The sequence below is a fragment of the Anopheles marshallii genome, chromosome 3, assembly GCF_943734725.1.
Source record: "Anopheles marshallii chromosome 3, idAnoMarsDA_429_01, whole genome shotgun sequence".
Classification (NCBI taxonomy): domain Eukaryota; kingdom Metazoa; phylum Arthropoda; class Insecta; order Diptera; family Culicidae; genus Anopheles; species Anopheles marshallii.
Window position 1 is genome coordinate 52,562,184 of NC_071327.1, and position 22,247 is coordinate 52,584,430.

At 38.7% G+C, this 22,247-nt stretch overlaps 1 protein-coding gene across 1 annotated transcript; it reads right to left on the reverse strand.

Moving 5' to 3' along the window:
• Positions 1-739: 739 nt before the first annotated feature.
• On the reverse strand, positions 740-7,570 carry LOC128712796 (uncharacterized). The gene is made up of 2 exons (XM_053807669.1): positions 4,276-7,570; positions 740-2,193 (listed from the first exon to the last, which is right to left on the reverse strand). Exons 1-2 carry the CDS (start codon positions 7,568-7,570, stop codon positions 740-742), a joined length of 4,749 nt encoding a protein of 1,582 aa, XP_053663644.1.
• Positions 7,571-22,247: the final 14,677 nt, after the last annotated feature.

Sequence of the window (22,247 nt, forward strand, 5' to 3'; positions counted from 1 at the left end):
CTAAGTTATGAGTTTACGCTAAGTTGCTTACTTCCACTGTTTTAGTCGTGTGACTAAGCATTGGTGTTATGTTTCTACGTTAATAACAATTGTATTTTGTCATTACGTTTGCACGATGCTCGTCTATTTTTCCGTGTATTAGGTTTTGATTTAAAGTAGGTCAGTAGGTAGCAATATCACTATTGCAGATAGATTGGTACATAGTCAAAACAAATTGATTTGTAACTAGCTTTCTTAGCTTCTAAAAAAAGTGTCTTGCTGTTTCCTGTTTACGTTTTTACCAAATTTGTCTTGTTGATTCATGTTTACGCTTTACTGTTTTTTATGTACACGCTCATTATGCTTCTTACTTATTCTTACTTATTTATTTTATTTCATGCAAAAATACTTCATGGCTGTATTACAAAATTGTTACAAAAACTGAGTTTTCTTTCAAAATTTACAGTTTTCTACCATATGCTTGAGAACAATTGCAACAAATCAAACCATAAGATCAAGCAAACGGTATCTGATTGAAGATGGAGGTATAGGCTGTGTGTATAAGATGTATGTATAATGTAGATGAGTTTATAAGATAGTGCATATAAGGCTAAGTGTATAAATGTAAAGAATATATTTTACATTTACATACTTACAGGATTTTAAGAATATATTTTATATTTAAAATGCCTTTAGGAAAAAAGTTCAACTTTCCGTTGCAGTTCGTCTCAGAAATATATTATTAGTGTTACTTTCCCTATTATCTGCTAGATAGATTGCGAAATTTGTCTTCAACTAGCGCCTGAGACACTATGAAATTATCTGTGGTATTTGCCAAATCGAAAATACTCTCACCCGTTGGACCAACGGTATCGAAACAATCCACAATCGATCGTTGTTGAAGGTACACACACATATTGGCCGACATCTTTTGCTGCCAATAGTTAAAAAGTTGTTGAAAAACATCCCAATTATCCATCACATTGATGCTTTCCGGAACGAACCCAATGGCAATCAAGCTGGGCAGCATGTACACGCAGCCAAATTTAATGATCATAAGAAACAAAGTATGCCCTTCTTCATTAACAGCGTACAAATCGTCGATCTTGCGGAATAGATACTTGAATGCAGGCATACATTTTTTATGATTATTGTTTTTAGAATAATATATTCCTAGCTGCAGCATGATCGTTTCAATTAATTCGACCGTAACGACCATTTTCGTCTTTTGAAGTATGTAACTAACCATTTGTGTGTTGCCGTAGTGTATCGCTAAAGACAATATTCCTTCTATTTCGTAACTTTTCCTTTGACCGAAACACCAAAATTTGGTAGGTTTGTAACAGCAGTGCTTTTCAAATGGAATCTCTATTTCAAACGCGTCGTTTTCGTCGTGGTTGGCAAACTCATTGATAATAGTGGCCTCTTCAACACATTCAATGTTCTGATTGATGCAGAACTGGTTAAAGATCGCTTTGAACAATTCCATTTGATTTTCTTCAATGGCTCTTGCAGAACATGAGAATAATTCTTCATGGTCATTAATCATGGGCACGATAGACGGGTGGTGTTCAACAAGATAATTTTTAATATCATAAGATCTTTCCTGCAATGATAACTGTAACAATCGATTGACACGATTGTCCAAAGCTAATGTCTCTGGGCCTGATTTTATAACTAACTGACGAAACATAGGCAGATTGTTCATAGTTACAACCTTTTCCAACACCGCCAAAGAATTCAACTCGGTAAGTGGAGAATAAATATCTAATTGTTTCTCTGCAATCAGATACTTTGCGACACGTTCGCTGAGTTCCTCTGCTAAGTCCGTTTGTTTTAAACGATCATCAAATATTTTCACGTATTTATTGACTTTCACAAGTAATACAGCTAAATCATTGGAACACACCTGCTCAAACAAATTGTCCATATTAGGTTGCACACCACGTCTAAAGAGTACGTCTATTAAATAATTCTGGCAAAGAACAAACGAGTAATCTATAGCATTCCATCCACAAAGCTCGTCCTTTTCATTAATAAGCTCAGGAGGCGTCTTTTCTAATATGTTATCTATATTGTCTTCAATGTATTCTGATAAATGCAACGGAAGGCGTCCAACCTTATCCCGGGCAGTAAGTGCAGAAGGATTATTAAGCAGTATCTTGTCAATCTGTTCGTCAGAATCATTCACCAATGCCAAGTGAAGATCACAACCTTCGCTTTCGCTAAGTATAAGTCGATCGAAAAATTCACGAGTTTCCTTCAATGAATCCATCCAGATCGTTTGAGAGCGAAAAAGCTTATCTCTCTTCAACCAGTCCCAGTTTTCGTACAACCAACAAGCAGAGAAGTACTCTGCAAAACTTCGGTGCAGAAACTGAGGCACTCCATTTTGCACTCCAAGGACGATTCCCATTTTTTCATCGCCTTCGTTCACTTCCTCCATTATCTCGTCAGCACGCTTCTGTTCCTTCTTGGACAACAGTTTTTCTCTATCGTTACTATCGAAAATAACGCACATGGCCAACATCATGCATTGTTTTCTCCATCGATTTTCGTTATTCTTAGCTTGAGTCATCTTTGCGTTAGAGTCTATCGTGCCTGAGTCTTTCGTATCAGAGTTTAAAATTTGTAACTTTCTCTTTAGACATTGTTGAACCACATGAAATTTATTAAATGGTCGCTGTTTGTCGGCGAAGGAATAAACTGAGTGCCATACATTATTGGCTATTTCACCTTCAGTAGAACTTTCTTTTAAGAGGCTTTGTATAAAATAAAAATTTGGTGTATCGAGACATTTGGCTGACAGGTCATGCAGTAAAAGCAAAACAGCAATCTCTTTGTCTAAATGAGAGAGATTGCGGAATTTGTCTTCAACTAGCGTTTGTGCTACTAGAAATCGCTTTTTCTGAATTGTAAAATCAAAAATACTCCCACCGGTTGGGTTTCTATCGAAAAAATCCACAACTGATCGTTGTTGAAAGTACAAAAATATATTGGCAGAACATTTTTCGTTTAAATTCTCTAAACATTGCCAAAAAACGTCAGTATCATGTATCACCTTAATCTTTTTTGGATCAAACCCAGCGGTAAATAAGCCGTGTAATTTGCATACACAGCCATTTTCAATGAACATGAGAAACAAATTCTCCCCTTCTTCGTACAGATCATCGATCTTGCTGAATAGATACTTGAATGCAGGCATACATTTTTTATGATTCTCGGTTTTGTTTCGATGTATTCGTAATTGTTGCATTATCGTTTTAATTAAGTCGACCGTAACGACCATTTTCGTCTTCTGAAGCATGTAACTAACCATTTGTGTGTTGCCGAAGTGTATCGCTAAAGACAATATTCCTTCTATATTGAAAGACGGATCATCATTGGACGATTCGTGACAGCAATTATCTTCAAATGGAATCTCTATTTCAAACGTGTCGTCTTCATTGAGGTTTTCAAATTCATTGATAATAGTGGCCTCTTCAACACATTCAATGTTCAGATTGATGCAGAACTGGCTAAGGATCGTTTTGAACAATTCCATTTGATTTTTTTCAATCGCTCTTGCAGAACATGATAATAAATCTCGGTTGCCATTAATCATAAGCACGATAGACGGGTGGTGTTCAACAAGATAATTTTTAATATCTTCCGATCTTTCCTGCAATAATAACCGTAACAATCGATTGACACGATTGTCCAAAGCTAACGCCTCTGGGCCTGATTTTGTAAGTAACTGACGAAACATAGGCAGATTGTTCATAGTTACAACCTTTTCCAACACCGCCAAAGAATTCAACTCGGTAAGTGGAGAATAAATATCTAATTGTTTCTCTGCAATCAGATACTTTGCGACACGTTCGCTGAGTTCCTCTGCTAAGTCCGTTTGTTTTAAACGATCATCAAATATTTTCACGTATTTATTGACTTTCACAAGTAATACAGCTAAATCATTGGAGCAGACCTGCTCAAACAAATTGTCCATATTAGGTTGCACACCACCTTCAAAGAATACTTGTATTAAATCCTCTTTGTCAAGAAAAAATGCATAATCTATAGCATTCCATCTACAAAGCTCGTCCTTTTCATTAATAAGCTCACGAGGCGTTTTTTCTAATATCCATTTCATGGTACTATGTTTTTTGTAGTCTACCAAATGCAACGGAAGGCGTCCAACCTTATCTCGGGCAGTAAGTGCAGAATGATTATGAAGCAGCGTGTCTTCAAACTGGGAGTGCAGTATTTCTCTAAATGTGTTATCGGATCCGTTCATCAGTGCCAAGTGAAGATCACAACCTTCGCTTTCGCTAAGTATAAGTCGATCGAAAAATTCACGAGTTTCCTTCAATGAATCCGTCCAAATCGTTTGAGAGCGAAAAAGCTTATCTCTCTTCAACCAGTCCCAGTTTTCGTACAACCAACAAGCAGAGAAGTACTCTGCAAAACTTCGGTGCAGAAACTGAGGCACTCCATTTTGCACTCCAAGGACGATTCCCATTTTTTCTTCGCCTTCGTTCACTTCCTCCATTATCTCGTCAGCACGCTTCTGTTCCTTCTTGGACAACAGTTTTTCTCTATCGTTACTATCGAAAATAACGCACATGGCCAACAGCATGTGCTGTTCCTTTAATTCTTTTTTCAATCTCTCTCCGATTATCTGGGCTGCAGCCGTTGTAGCAGCAGCATCGGTCATGCCTGTTTTATCTACGTGTAAAATCTGTAATTTTCTCTCTATAAATTGTTCAACCAGCAGAAGCTTATCGATTTGCATTGCTTTTCTTTTGTCTAAAATATCCCTCGTTATTGTATGATGGTTTTTGCTCACACGTCTCTTAATCTCGGGTAAAATGATAATTTGCACCATGTGCAGCAACAGTGGCACTGTTATTAAATCGTTCAAAGCAAGGAAGATAACTTCATACAGTTTTCCCAGTATTTCGCAACAATGTTTCCTTTCGTATTTTTTGTAACCATCTAATTTAATCAAAAGATATTTGTGAAATGAGCGTATGATATCTATCCCCGAAAATGGCTTTAATCGATAAAACCGACACTGGTCGAAGCTTTCCTTTAATTCCTCTTCAAATCCATACGGTCGACTGGACAGGTACAAAGATCGAATGCCATCAAGACTAGAGAATCGTGCGAAACACTTCTTGACCACATCATTGTAGTATGGTGCGATCTCATCAAAACCGTCTAGAATTAACACAATTTTTCGACTGTTAAACTTCTCCTGGAAGAAGCGTAACTCGATGAATTCCTTTGTTGAGAGCTCATTAATCTTTGTTTTATCCAATAATATCTGACCGTTTAAACATTTCAGTAGTTCTGCACAACGCTCGGCCTCACTTCTAACAACATCCGTCTCGTTGATCGTACGCTTGTTGATGCTCGGTACGAACAACGCCAAATGAATATAGCAATATAATATCCTAACAATGTGTGTATCTTCAAGGTTTTGTATATTTCTACCCAACAATCGTTTGAAATCGGTCGAAAATTCCTTCGCGATAAATTTTATAACATAGCGAGACGGTTCAAACGTTGACAAATGCCATGCTAACCAGGTGAAGTAGGTTGTTTTACCAAGTCCTGCATCGTTGAGGAAGATACACACCTTCCCACCGTGACTATCTTCAAGATCAGGTGCTTCGGATTCTGTTTCGTCCGAGACGAGAATTTTCTCTACATGTAAATTCCATAAATTATCTTGATAAAATCCTTTTTCCTCCGTTCCTTCCTGCTCACCAGACACAAAATGGCGCTGAACGTACCAATTTTTAATATTTTCATAATTCTGTACATTTAACTTATAATTTTGTATTTCCTTCGGTTGATCACAAAGCTCCAATACGTTTAATAACAAATTCAAATCGTCGGTTTCTTCCACAATGCTACTCAGTGGCGTAGTAGTACCGAACATTTTAAGTTCTTTTTGTGTATACAACTGTTTAATCGCTTCATCTGAGAGGTCCTTCACTTGAATCTTCTCAAAAACCTTATCGTTTTGGGAACTTCCCGATAACTGTTGTGCAACAACAATCTTTTGACAATATTTTTTGGATAATTCCTTAATCTCATCGACGGACTCACAGTTGTATTTCCCCAGAATCGTTATCACTTTAATAGTAGGATGATTCACATCTCTGAGATACGTCAGCAAGTCATTGAGGATATTCATCATAGCATGCTGTGTTGCATACTTTATACTATCCACAAATATTGTTTCATGCTTTAATAGTGACAGCCCTTGAACTACAATGCGAGAGCTTACTGTCAAATCAAGCGTGCTATTAAACTCATAAATCCCCCAAGCAGACTCGTCCTTTAGAAACTCATAGAGTTTAGAAACCTTTAAATGTTCCGGATGGACTTCAATATGAGGATTGTTCTCGTGTACCGTCTCAAGGTACTCTTTAGAAGAACGCTTTAAGTCATTAAATTTTTGAGTACGATCTATACACAGAAAATAGTTTTGCCAAAACCTGAAATCCAGGGGTACACGTTGTTCCGTCTTCATTGCCTCCAACAGTTCTCCCTGCAACTTCTCAAACACTGTTCCTTGCTCAGCATTGCACCACTGTGACAATAAAATAATTGCCTTTTCACGTAGTGTTTCTTGATTAAAGGAATTACAAACAAGCAAAAATTTGCCGTAGAATTCGCGTACTTTCTCATTAAACTTTTGATTGTCTTGTGTGTTTCTGGCAGCTATGAACGAATCCTGATCGATCTTGATTATCAACTCATTCATCTTTTTGTTATTACTCGTCTGTGGTTTCCTCTTGCATAGCATTTCCCATTCTTTTTTAAAAGCCGTTCGAACCTTTTCTATTGTTTTGGTTTTGTCATATAAAAAGGCTTCTGTTAACTTGTATGAACACACAGAATCGCTTGATTCTTGTTCTAATGGCTCGATAGAATCGTAAATCAAATTGGCAAATATGTTAAACAGCGTGTCGTTAAATGTAATTACGTTATCTTTAAAAATGTTTTGGGCAAATTCCTTACCAAGTTTGTCGAGACATGAATCTTGTAATGCAGCTATCAGAGATGGGAAAGGTTTGTCCCAATCGAACTGAAAACACTTAGCTCTTATATCGATGCAAAAATTCAAATAATTGTCCAGTTGAGGAATTATTTCCTTAAAATAGCCTTCAACTTGCTTATGAAGCCCAATGTTATTGCACAGGACGTAACGCGTATCGTTGGGCAGCTTCTGGTCGATCTCGAGATAGGAAACAAAGTACTTTGGGATTGAGCAAAGTGAATTGCCGTCCCAGGCAGAGCAGAGGCCATCTTTCTCTATTTTAGATTCCGTGTTCTTTTTATGTTTTGCTTGTATGAACAAATAGCCGGTGCCCATGCGTGGGGATGAGTAGTGGTACAGTATGTCGTCGAATTTCCCCGCTGCCGCCACTTCCATCGCCACCGCAAAGTCAAATTTATTGTCCAGTTGACGCGTTTTGTATGCCCGAAGAATAATCATGATTGCCAAGCGTATGTGATATGAGTCACCTTCGATGCGGGATCGCCCTCCATTTGAGATGTCTAAGATGGATTGAACAGCCCCATACGCTGAAGACATGTTTACAGGCGTTGTTTTAGATACATTATGTTCGTTTGTAGTGCTAATGTTGCATTTATAAAACAAAGAAATAACAGAACTTAAATAAGAACAATTGCAGATTACTGTCAAAGACGGATTAGAAGCTCCTTGGAGGACCTTAGCACTTCAACAGATCGGACGGAGAAAACTGATTTACGATATATTATTATGATTACCTGCTCAAACAAAACAGTTTCTCGCTAAATAAGCCAATAAACCCAAAACAAAACCTTTATAATTGTATTGATTTAACCACGATGATATTAGGAGTAACCGATCACTAGGAGTAATGATCGTTTTACACGGTGGTTGTCTGGCTGGTTACTTTCTTTTAAATCACGTTTTTAGCCAACCCTAAAAAAGCCATTCCTCATGAGCAATTAATTTTTTTCTCCATCAAATAGATTTTTCTGTCATAAGTAAAATTGTATACAAACATGTTTTTTAAATGTGTTAGTTTGTTCGATGAGATGTAAATCATCAAAGGTTTTTATTTAAGAAAAAAATTGATGGAAGCAGGCAGATTAACAGAATTACGGTAGATGAAAGACACCGAATCGAACCTTTAGTAAGATAACAATTATATTAATGAAGAAATTTTTGGTATTTTCTTACCCCTCCATAAGGTTACTGCAATTGACCGGTAAAGAAACCGTCTTGGATGTCTGCGGTGTAGCTCCATCTCTCGAACATGGTACTTCTGGCGTTCTGTTGCTCATTTTAATTCTGTATTGATAAAACATTCAAACATTAGAACTGAACTTAAACAAATGCTAAATAAATTTCATATATTTGTCAATGTTAAGAACATTTGGTTTATACTTAGTACATTTATATTCATTAATTCCTCTGATGATCCGTAAATACTACATCGATCAGTGTCTTTGTTTGACATCGTAAGTAGGGACGGCAGTCAGTGCAGATTCCTTTATTCCTTTAATTCTCTACGTTGCTCTCTCTGTCTTTCTCTGGTTTTCTTCCTCTTTCTCTCTCTCTTTCTCTTTTTCTATCTATCTCTTTCTCTTTCTTTCTCTCTCTCTCTCTCTTAGTTGCTCTTACTCGCTTACCAAGAGTATCTACTTTCGAAGAATTAATAATCTAAATCCCCGATCGCATTTGCTTTAACGAGCAAAATGCAGTCGAATAATTAAACGTTCTCGTGGACAATATCATGTAGATAAAAACTATGATAGTTTACTCGAAGGTTAGTAGCAGAAGAATCAGTTTACCTTTTTATACAGCAGCCATGCTCATGCTGTTCTGAAGCATGGAAGTAAATCAGTTGTTCTGCTTCTGAACGTTCAGTGCGTTTAGACATTAGAAAGCGTTATTAGAAAGCTATTTGGATGAAACAAAGGATTGAAAAAATAGCAAATTATTTCAATTTCGAAATCTATGAGGTTTGTGTTGTTTGCTTTCTAACAAAATTCTATTTTTCGATAATTGTTTTAGTTCATTTCAAATTTCTTCTTCTGGCTGTACAGACCCAACAACCTCAAGAGGTGGTCGTTTTGTGTGAAGACCGGCCTCCACTATAAAATAAATACCTTCTCTTGGTCACTTTGAATGCAGTCTTTTCCGGAATTACGCGAATAATGAGTGCCAAAGAAATTCGCGTAACTCGAGTTATAGAATATCGTTTATATTTAGCATTCGGTGATCGATTGCTTCTTTTTGCGTAACGAAGCACGCTGTTAATTGTAATTTTTACGATTATTTCGACAGTTAGAGAAAATTTTTACCAACACCAATGTTTTAGATGATAAAATGTAACTTTTTTTAGGAAAATTTTAAATTTGTCAAATAAAAATATTATTTCCATTCACAAAATTACACGACCAGTCAAAACTTTGAGATTTGCGTATTTCGAATTCGCTTAACTCGAGTGTCGCGTAACTCAGGAAACGATTATACTTTGTTCAATTGATGTACAAAAACTATTTGTTCTAACTATAGAACACACTTGTAACTATCTCCAGTTGTATTTTCAGTGTTTTTTGCTCATTCTCTCACAATTTCCTGCCTTAGTACTGTGTTGGAAGAAGTGATCTCATCGTAGGAACGGTTGATTCGCTTGCAAAATCCGATCTCTCATTCCTCCCCGTGGTATTGTAATCAGGGCGTCGGTTCACCATAAGCCGCACGTTGGTTGTAATCTATGCCCAGGAAGTGGACTCGAAAACCTCTCTCTGGCGACACCCCTCAAAAGGCGTTCCTGGCAACACTGATCGCCTTATTACGATGAAGTAGTAGGACTTCAAGTAGTAAGACAAGCGTGCATGTATCCGAGAAGTGTTAACATGGCTCACTTGGTATTCGCCTGTAGAGTTCCTTCCCTCTACAGTCGTTGTAGAGAACAGAAAATCAATCTACCTTTTGATACAATTGTATTGCGCTCGCAATTTGCTATTCTTGCACTTGCACTTGCAATTGCACTTGCTGTTGCACTTGTTTCACTTTTTATATGTCTAAGCAGCTATTATTCAGACCACGGTACTATCCCGTAAAGTCGCTCACAATATTTATCACACCGAAAAATTGGTCCAATCAGCATGCTGTATAACTTCCGCTCACAAAACATAAAAAAAATCAAATATTTAAACCACGAAATGTACGTGAACGCTTAACGAAGGAGTAACGTTGATTGAATCGCTAGTTGCGTGAAACCCTCCGATTGCACCATTTGCGTTATCTTATCTTTTGAAATGCGTATTTGCTGATACCTGCGGATGTCAGAGCCATTGCACAAATTTACGGCAATAGATATCGACAGGGGCGTTTTTAACTGTAAGCGGACTGAGCGGCTGCAGCGAAACTCGGACCCGCAATGTGCCAATAACCCGCAACACGAGGTACAGAACTAATCGCTTTATTACTTCCTTTATTACTTATTGATTACTTCTTACCAATGATACTTATTTTACGGTCGACGTTATTACAATTACCATTTAGGAATAATCTATGATTTGCTTTGATAGTTGATTGAATTGATAGCTACAAAAACCTCATAGTACCTAACAAGTTTGACGCTCGGTATATTACAGTTACTGTTTGCAATACATTATCAAACATGACATCAGTTCATTTAAGTTTTTCGTGAAAGGTACTTTGGACAGCATACGAACTAGGCCAGTAAGTGTTTGGAGGCTGTTTGAAAATACTTCACTAAACCGATCAGAAGTTGTCGATTATTTTCAGCGAATTCATGCGTGAGCCACCATGACAAAAATTATGAACGCGATGCAAGTAGTCATATTTTGTTGAGGCCTGCAAGAAGGTCAAAATTCACCCAAGAGCTTCGCGCATTTTTACGGTTCAGTAGCTCTTGTCAGTTTTTTCTTTGAAAGACGCATTTAATGGTGAAAGATGAACCTGGCTATGAAGTGTTTGTTTGCTGAGTAAGAATAGTTTTAAAAATTCCGATCAGAAGTTGAAAGAGAAAATTACGAAGGAGGGCTAGACGATAGAAGATGAGGACGAGTTGAAATCAAAGCATTGGAAAAAGTGGTTGAACATTCTACAGGAGGATATAAGTGGATCGCTAAAATGTCGCGGAAACGGAGGGACGGGATGGCACATAAAGACATATAGAGGAGAAGAGGTTAGGAGCATCGCGGGAAGTAGCAATAAACCCACCAATGAAGCAAGCTGGACTCGCATGACGTCGATAGCTAATTGAATAAAGCCCAAGATATTGAAGGCGAGATTCATAAGGTGGCAAGTGTGTGCAACCAGATAAATGGCGAAAAGCGACCCTGGTGAAATATCGTTGTATGTTTTCGATTCTGGCACACCCCTCATTTGTAGATGGGTTCCAAACACAACAGGCATACTCCAGTATAGGGCGAACCAGACTGCAGTATAAAGGTTTTACGCAACTTGGGTTGCTAAATGTAGAGGTAATACGTAAGATGATTCCAAGGTTTCAATATGTTTGTAGCAATACCTCGTCTAGCTGTAATTTGGCACAACGTGTTATTATATGATAAATTATTAAAAAAATAACTGAAGCTTTATCTTTTCCCCAGATCGGAAAAAACTGTGCTAGGTTATCACCGTTGATGATGAAATATGCGCTAGGTTGCTAGCTGCCAACCGGTCTTTCTACAGTCTGAGGAAACTTCTCTACTGAAAACACCTGTTGAAAATCAACCATCGTCTATATAGATCTTATACAGTTCCAGTACTCACATACGCCTCTGAGACATGGACTTTGTCCAAAAGAGACGAAACCCTCTTGATGGCGTTGATGCGTCCGCCAGAAAGGTCGGGATGATGGATTGATTGACGACGACGAACGGTTTAAAGAAGTCCTGCAGCAGGCCAAGACCGTGGAGCAGTTATAGCGCCTGTTAACAACAACAACAGGCAATAATTTGAGGACGCTGTGTATAACTACGGATTATTTTCCACTTTTGTAATACTACAACTTGTTAAGTGGTATTGTTATGCAATTGCGCCCTAGCTTTAACTAAATTTACTCGTAACTCAGATAGTCTAGAGAATAAAGGTGCTTTCAAGATAAGATTTCCTACCGGTCCTGTTGTGTTTAGAATAGTGATGTGCACAATGATTATAACTTAACTTCCGCTCACATAACATAAAAAAAATCAAATATTTAAACCACGAAATGTACGTGAACGCTTAACGAAGGAGTAACGTTGATTGAATCGCTAGTTGCGTGAAACCCTCCGATTGCACCATTTGCGTTATCTTATCTTTTGAAATGCGTATTTGCTGATACCTGCGGATGTCAGAGCCATTGCACAAATTTACGGCAATAGATATCGACAGGGGCGTTTTTAACTGTAAGCGGACTGAGCGGCTGCAGCGAAACTCGGACCCGCAATGTGCCAATAACCCGCAACACGAGGTACAGAACTAATCGCTTTATTACTTCCTTTATTACTTATTGATTACTTCTTACCAATGATACTTATTTTACGGTCGACGTTATTACAATTACCATTTAGGAATAATCTATGATTTGCTTTGATAGTTGATTGAATTGATAGCTACAAAAACCTCATAGTACCTAACAAGTTTGACGCTCGGTATATTACAGTTACTGTTTGCAATACATTATCAAACATGACATCAGTTCATTTAAGTTTTTCGTGAAAGGTACTTTGGACAGCATACGAACTAGGCCAGTAAGTGTTTGGAGGCTGTTTGAAAATACTTCACTAAACCGATCAGAAGTTGTCGATTATTTTCAGCGAATTCATGCGTGAGCCACCATGACAAAAATTATGAACGCGATGCAAGTAGTCATATTTTGTTGAGGCCTGCAAGAAGGTCAAAATTCACCCAAGAGCTTCGCGCATTTTTACGGTTCAGTAGCTCTTGTCAGTTTTTTCTTTGAAAGACGCATTTAATGGTGAAAGATGAACCTGGCTATGAAGTGTTTGTTTGCTGAGTAAGAATAGTTTTAAAAATTCCGATCAGAAGTTGAAAGAGAAAATTACGAAGGAGGGCTAGACGATAGAAGATGAGGACGAGTTGAAATCAAAGCATTGGAAAAAGTGGTTGAACATTCTACAGGAGGATATAAGTGGATCGCTAAAATGTCGCGGAAACGGAGGGACGGGATGGCACATAAAGACATATAGAGGAGAAGAGGTTAGGAGCATCGCGGGAAGTAGCAATAAACCCACCAATGAAGCAAGCTGGACTCGCATGACGTCGATAGCTAATTGAATAAAGCCCAAGATATTGAAGGCGAGATTCATAAGGTGGCAAGTGTGTGCAACCAGATAAATGGCGAAAAGCGACCCTGGTGAAATATCGTTGTATGTTTTCGATTCTGGCACACCCCTCATTTGTAGATGGGTTCCAAACACAACAGGCATACTCCAGTATAGGGCGAACCAGACTGCAGTATAAAGGTTTTACGCAACTTGGGTTGCTAAATGTAGAGGTAATACGTAAGATGATTCCAAGGTTTCAATATGTTTGTAGCAATACCTCGTCTAGCTGTAATTTGGCACAACGTGTTATTATATGATAAATTATTAAAAAAATAACTGAAGCTTTATCTTTTCCCCAGATCGGAAAAAACTGTGCTAGGTTATCACCGTTGATGATGAAATATGCGCTAGGTTGCTAGCTGCCAACCGGTCTTTCTACAGTCTGAGGAAACTTCTCTACTGAAAACACCTGTTGAAAATCAACCATCGTCTATATAGATCTTATACAGTTCCAGTACTCACATACGCCTCTGAGACATGGACTTTGTCCAAAAGAGACGAAATCCTCTTGATGGCGTTGATGCGTCCGCCAGAAAGGTCGGGATGATGGATTGATTGACGACGACGAACGGTTTAAAGAAGTCCTGCAGCAGGCCAAGACCGTGGAGCAGTTATAGCGCCTGTTAACAACAACAACAGGCAATAATTTGAGGACGCTGTGTATAACTACGGATTATTTTCCACTTTTGTAATACTACAACTTGTTAAGTGGTATTGTTATGCAATTGCGCCCTAGCTTTAACTAAATTTACTCGTAACTCAGATAGTCTAGAGAATAAAGGTGCTTTCAAGATAAGATTTCCTACCGGTCCTGTTGTGTTTAGAATAGTGATGTGCACAATGATTCAGAATGAATGAATGATTTAAATCTATCTAGAGAAAAAGTTAATTCTAATTTCCAAGAAGAGTATTTGTTGTTTTCGCATTAACTAGTTTTGCTGAGAATTTAATCGTTCAACAAAACTTTAATTTATCTCTTCACGGCGACTATTAACCCATGGTTTAATCTTGAGTCTTGATCTAAATTTTCTCACTGAAAATTGCAAGTAATTTTTTATAAAACCAAGCAAATTTTACATTACAAAGGCCAAGTGTTTCAAATATTTATCATAAATGATTGCTTTTTGCCCCGCGGTCTACAAGGATTGCACATTGAGTAAAAGCTGTGAAATCGTATGGAAAATTTGTTCGACGAACGAACATACTACATACGATTTGATGTTTCTTGTTCAATGTTCTATGCCGGTAGACCGACAATTTAAACTATAGAATTGTTTTTTATCCACAAAAAATGATTTAATTAAAATGAAGGATATCGATCAGAGTTTCTGGTCCGGACAATCCAGTGTTAATAAGTCAATAAAAATTAAATTTTAACACGACCGATTTATTGCCAAAAGAGTCGCAAAATTGTGTTTTTTTTTGTTACACTATCTGTGAAAACGATTAAAACGCTCTATTTCACAATTTATTTTATTATTTCCATCTCAGGTTACACGATACAATTGATTTTCCTAATGCTTCACATAGTATTGTTACCTGTAGTGATCTGTTCTGCAAATACATACTGTAACGAAATTTACTAATGGCGGCATACTGCTCTGAAGGTGATCAATAAATAAATACATTTCCAAAATTGGATAAGAAGCAGACAATTTACGATAAAACAACATATCGATTTTATACCTAATTACTGCTGACCGATTGCGATCAGAAATTTTAAATTTGATTATCCTTATTTCTATTTCCCTCGGTCGATCGATCGGTTGATCGATCGAAGCGGCTTCAAATAGTTTAGTGCGCATCATGATAAAACGTTGGTTGCGGTGGCGACAGTAATGATATTGTAGCGTATGTCAATAAGGAATATCAACAACAATTGTGCTAGAATGACCACTTCTTTTTAATTCTACGACAACTTCGACAGCGAACCGCATTGGAATTCTGTTCTAAATTTTTCGAAATCAACATCATGAACTTGAACTGACCTTGAATATTTTAACAATTTTATTTTATTTGACAACTTGTAATGCCAAACAACAATGTTAAGAGATTTGTCGACGAAGCCATATGAGTCGGAAAGCTCGATTCAGCTCCGACCGGCTCCGAAAAATTGTCCGAACCCACGGCTCCGGAGCCAGTTCTGAACCCACGCAGGTGAGGGTGGAAAGGGTTTTTCACGAGGGATGATGAGGAGGAGGAGGGAGGTGGTAGTGACAGCGGATGGTTGGAAGGGGAGTGAGGGAAGGTGGAGTAGCAAAGATGAATGAGGAAGGATGAGAAGAGAGTGGGAGGATGGAGGTGGTAAAGGGGGAAGAGAGGAGGTGAGGTGAATAATTTTCTTAAACGCTGAGCGTGGCAAACTGGGGGTCCTTTTTGTTTGCCAAAGGCTTTTTAACAGTTGGTTCGGAGCCGTAGGTTCGGAGCCGTGAGTTCGGAACTGGTTCCGAGCTAAAGTCGAAGCCGGCTCCGGAGCTGTTGGTGCGCTCCGGAGCGCACATCATTAGTATACGTCAAATTTGAATTCGAACTGAACAACTGAATTCGAACTACGAAAAAGCATAATTATATAAGCTTATTAATAATAAAGCTTAGTTATATTAAAACTATTGAAAAAATTGGGTACGAAATGAACCCTTTTTAGATGTAATTATGTCACTAAATTTTTTTCTATCAACACTGAGATCAAAATCAAGAAAATATCGATAGCAATTTATTTTTATAAAATTGTGTACCTTATGTTGCATCGTGTATTGCAAATACAGATTGAAGAATAAAAATATCCTCTAATAAAGAACTCACTTTCCTTCCTCATACAATTAACACACTTTCCTACCTCATAAACAGGTCATTGGCATTTTCTTACTCGCATGCCAGATGTATCTATTTCGGCTTATGCGCCAGAAATACGATAGCAAACACGCTGGCCGACCGATCGACCCATCGTGTCTTATAGCTCCCTGTGAGAACGTTAGCAAGTCAATTATTCCATGACCGATTATGCCAACCCACAGACAGTTCGCTACCGTTTGGCAACCTTAAAAAGCTCCCTAATCACCAAGCAGTTCCATTTCATTGGCCATTGTTGCACATGTGTTACTCGCATCCAAGCTTCTTTTTTCGTCCGAAGAAGTATTTATTGGAAACAACAAAAAAGGAGGCGACCTGAGATGCTTTAGCAATACATAAACGTAAAAGGACGAGCTAGTTTACGGACAGAACCCATCCAACACTAACAACCTCGAATACGGTAAACATCCCGAGCGTGGTAAACGCGTAAGTAAGCGAATGCGATACGATGTTCAGTGTCTATTAAATTTATGACTTCTCTTCCGGTGTTGGTCCGTGGTTTGGGTTGGGGTTTTTTCTTCGCTTCCTACTAAGCCGGAAGGCGATGCAACCACCGTCGTTGGTGCTTTTGCTTCCCCGGACGAACATTTTTCCGGCATTCACGCTGTGTTCAATGGTTTCCCATGGTGGGTAGCGATAAGTTTCACATTGTTCGTCGTTCTGCGCGAAGCCACCGTTTTATGGGCCATCAGTTGAGCTGGATGGTTTGCATGGAGAGTAGTCCTTTACGAAAAAAGCTAAACGAAAATGATGGACACTGCGAGCATAAAATGTGCTACCTTTCGGATGATTTAAACAAAGAACTCACTGCGAATAACGTCTACCGCCCTTGAATGAAACGGAGCTTCGTTATGTAAAACGAATACCACACTAGCAGATTAAAACGATATTCGTGAATCGTTTTGAGTGAAATAAAAAGGACTTTAAATTAAATGCTAGCCTGGCGAAAAGAAAACAATAACGTTGAGCCGGTTTTATAGCTCGTTCGTTACGATGATGATGCGCGACAGTAAAATTAATCTTGGTTAGGTATTAAGGTTCGTCGACGCTGATCGTCTAGCCTGTGATAAGCTAAACTTCATGTGCAAAGAGGCATCCTCTCTAAAGCCTCCTCCAAGCAAAAAACCACAATGAAACCATCCGCACACCATCATTTGCCGTAAGGGGCGGAAAAGCTTGACTCGAGTTTAGTTTAAGTTCGAAGCCGAAAAAGCGTAAAATATTGATTCTCGGCCTGTCTCCTTCGCTGTCACCCGTTGAAACATTGGACGGAAGCAAACGTTTTTGTTTCAGTATATGCCCTACATGCTCATTGTCGTTGAGCCAAAAGGGCAGAGGAAACCGTATCGTACTACGGCAAACGGTGTGCGCCAGTTTTGTGACAGGTTCGCGCGACGAAACTGGAATACATAAAGATGCAACCGATCATAAAAGTTCGCATCATTGGGTTTCAGGGCGGTTCGGTCGCAAAAACTACACCATCACGAAGAGCGAAAGACAATGGAAGACACCAAGTACCTCATCATTTTCCCATTCCCCACCGTGGACATTGGATGCCCGTGTAGTTTATTCCATCCCACAGAGAACACAGTGTTTTACGATGTTTGCAATTAGTCACCGGAGTACGAGGGAATGGGAGGTTAGACCGACCGAGTGGAAGGCACCCAACGATCGACAACACCATATCGGAAATGCATGACGTTCCCCAGAGCTCTTCATTTCCCGCTGGAAGTTTTAAGAGCAGTATCACGTCCCACGGTGCACGGACAGTGCTCGGTACATTCATAACCTGTCAAGGCGAGAAGGTCGAGAAAACACGCTTGGCAGAAAGTTGGTAAACAGATAAATATCGAATAACCGTACCTAGTTTTTTGTTCTGTTTCGCCTTTAGCTTCTCCGTTCTTCCACGCTACATGATACCATCGATGGAGTGGGAAAGCCTGTACGGTGTTGCTGTGCAGAAACACTTGCACACTTCAGCCTGTCACCGATACCGCGGTGATATCAGGAAAAGCCTGTCACATGTTCCTCCTTATGACAGGGCGAACAGCAAACTTAACTCCATCGTTCTGTGTCTCGGTAGGAAACGCGAGGCAAAATGGATGTGATAAAGAAAGGAGACGGTAGGAACTATTAGCATAGACATCTTGCGTAACACCTATGGAACAAGAGGAATTAGGTGGAGTGCTTAATTTAATAGCTTGGCTAGCGTTCGATGAGCGAACGATTTCTAATGCGCTGTGGTTGGTTAAATGGTTTAACAAACAAATCCGTTAAGTTGGTTTATGGGACGATTTTGTTTTTTTTTTGCTGGGGCGAAAAGGTGCCAAATGAAGTAGGATTAGGGATTATTCTGGATTTGTTTTGATATACCGTTAAATGCGATTAGTGAGGCTAATCCTTTCCCATGTCGATCAGTTGTCAATCAGAGTGAGATGCAATACTGGAAGTGATACGTGGTTAATACGCTCATTGGAGCATACAATATGTATCGAGTTGGTGACTGTCAAGAGAATTGGATTCGTCTACTTCGGGATTGTTATTTATATTTAATAAAGTTATGTAATTGATTTGAATTTTGTGGTGAAGTAATTTATACATTGTTTTACCACCATAAAGAAATAAATAAACTATAAAATATACTATACTGTGAATTAATAATAAGTCTAAATTATGTAAGAAACTAATGCTAGTCCATTAAGTTAAAAAAAATCCTCACTTTAATCCGATGATATATTCGATCAGAATGGATCCGAACATGGGGACATAGCAAACCTTTGAAGTCCATATAATCAACTTACATTTGAGTTCACAATGATTTGCTTGGAGTCTATTTGTTTTAAACTACTAAAGTGTAGTACACAACATAATTGCAATTATTATACACAGGCGAGCAACTGAATAATACGGAACTTTAAGACTAATAAAAGTGAGTGAAAAGAATTTTAAAATCTCTCCAACATTCAAAGTTGAGCTAGTGGAGCTCTCCATAGAATATCGGTTCGTGATGGTTTTGCACTACTACGTTGGAATTTGGAAGAATTGAATTTGAAATATACCTGATTCCAATTGGATTATTCCGAATGTTCCAATAAGGAACATTCTGGCGACAAGACACTATTACCGTACATGACAATTATTGGGGTAAATCACGCTCTTAGCCAGTTTTTTGTATGCGTTTTGACGTTTCCAGGCTTATCCGCTTACAGCTCGCCATACAAATGGCAAGCCAAGTTAAGCCTAGGAAAGAAGGATTAGATTGGTTTCTCAATGAAAGTACCCAAGTACCCAAAACCCAAGCTCGACAAATGTCACAACAAAGAATTTTGCTAGCTGGTCTGAGCCAGGTTAGGCCATGTTTCCCGTGTGCGAAAAATGTAAACAATTTTTTTTTAACAAAAACAACTGAAAAAGGATTATTTTAATATTCAGACTTGTATATTATTTCAAATGCATTGAAATTAAAATTAAATTACTTAACTTAAATAGATTTTCCTCAAATTGTAGTTTACAAAAATGATCGCTTGTGTCATTCTTTATGTGAAAATGCTATGTACTTTACGAATCTGTACAGAATGATACAGCCCGGTACCTGGATTATTTGGCAGATACAGGCTTAAAGCTTAAGCTTTCTAACTTTTGGGATGATCAACCCCATTTTCAGTTTGGCCAGAGAATACGGCGAGAAAGTGACGACAACAATTGAACAACTGGACCCCGACACACCATCAGCAGAACACTATAAACCAATTGTTCCCGGGGTATGGCAGATTGGTAGGAGGAAATGTTTACTAACGAATTGAATGTTTGTAAACCTCAGGCAAGTTTGCACTCGACAATATGGCATAGACCGTAATACATTAAATTAAGCAAAAACATAACCTTTTTCATAGAGGAAAATGATACGGGATCTATTCTATAACATAATACATTAAGGCTTTTAAAACGCTAAGTAGAAACTCAAAACTAGTAGGATCACTGAACACTTATTAATTTGCCAATTGTCCGTTTATGATAATTTCATAAAAAAATATAAAATCATATTTATCATCACATGTACATGTACCTCATAACTACTGTAATATTTAACCGCTTTAAGCTCCGAAATAATTTCCAACCGTCTCGGCAAACGTTAGTATCAACGGTTATAGCTAAACTCAATCCAAACCTTATGGTGGAGTTAAAATATCAATCAAAGCTGCTAGTTTTATTTCTGCATTAGTATTAAGAAGAAGATTTCCTTGTAAATAAGAAATGTACCAATTATGTACCAGAAGCATTTTGTTAGAAAATCTAGACGAACAAGCTGTCAGCTAGGAAGGAATCCTTACAGAAATGTATTAATTTAAAGAAAATAAACAAAAACTGAAAAATATAATGATATTGAATCAATTATGTACAAAAATCTATTACAGAGTATGCCCTCTCCTGTTTTTATTTGCTAGTTTCTTTCTTTGGCACATGTGTATTTGTAATAAATAAATAAAAACAAACGACGAAACATAAAATATGAGTGACTTCATAAATTAAAATGTGTTTTAGAATTTTCATTTTAATTTTCAAAACTTTATCATCTTTAATGCAAACAACAAAATTCCTCAGTGCCCCAAGAACACCAAACGTTATTGACCTTGGGCATGTTTTTGTTTCATATTCCACAACACCTTGCGCTTCCGGACCAAACATTTCAATTACCATTCACACCGGAGGGTTTTTTAGGTAAAGCGAAAAGAAAGGCACGGAAATAGCCTGGAGCAACGAAACGTGCCGAAGACAACGTACACGAAAGTGGGCCTTCTAAACCGTGTCCCATAAGTGCAACCATCGTTGCACCGTTTGTGTCGCATGTTACAAGTGACACACTGAAGGTATGCAAAGCGGCCCAAAAACTGTACAGGACATCGCTGATGACGTGGGACGATAAACTCACACGTTTGAAAAAACACATAAAAAACCTTCTTGAGGAGGACATAAGAAAGAAAATTCTTTCAATTTCCCAAGGGTCAAGAAGAAAACTGGAACTGTTTGTAGAAAAGATAAGCACCGCAACACTCCCAAAAAGAATGATACTGCGAACCATGTCATGCACTTCAACCTTTCTGATTTGACTTCAGTTTCCGTTTCTGTTTTTTTTGTTCGTGTTATTTACGCTCCCTTTCCGTGCCCGTTCGAAGCGTTGCAGCCGAATGGCTGTGAGGTGCGTTATCGGGCGAAGTAGTACGGTGCTGCCAGTTCCAGTTCCAACGGCCCGAAAAGAAAGTGAATGAAAATTCAACTTCCACAACACAAAACCATCTCCACCCGTTTGGACCACCAGTCCTCCCGTTGCTACCGTTGGTTCGCATTCCATTCGTAAAATTTGTGGACGTAAAAGAAAGGGCAAACTGCCACCATTCAAGCCACCCATCACGTTCACGTCACAACTGAGAAATGGGACGTGTTTTTTTTGTATCGTCGAAAAAGAAAGCATCCTGTGAGAGAATTGCGAGAAGTTGGTTCGCAAGCATGGAAAAGTTTTGTTTGTACATGCGCATAGCTGCAAGAATGGATTTTCCGAAACCGATGAGCTCTTCTTGTGTTCCCGTGTTGAGTGCCCGCATGAGTTCCCGTATGAGAGGCGCAAGGATATCGCTAGACAAGGCTGTACGCTGGACCATTTTGGTGAGTTGTGCTCGGGAGTTCACCGTGGCAGGACATCACGGACAGCCAGCCACACAGCCCCCTCCATACACACAAGCACACACATACACACAACTAAACACATACACACTACACAGACAAACACTGAAACACAAACGTCCAACAGAGCTCCAGGTAAAGGCATCAAGTGTGCTGGCAAAGGTGCCAGGTGCGGTTGAAAGACCTCACCAGGTGGTGGCGGACCGATTCTTCTGACCGGTGTGTTGTGTTTCGGGACGAAGGGTTTCGGTGTGACAGTCTTTCAATTTCGGCAGCCACATCGTACGAGCGGGAGCTTCGGTTGGTGGATATGGCGGGTGGCTAACGCCGCTAAAACACTCACACGCAGCACACGGCCATATCCTTAATCGATACGG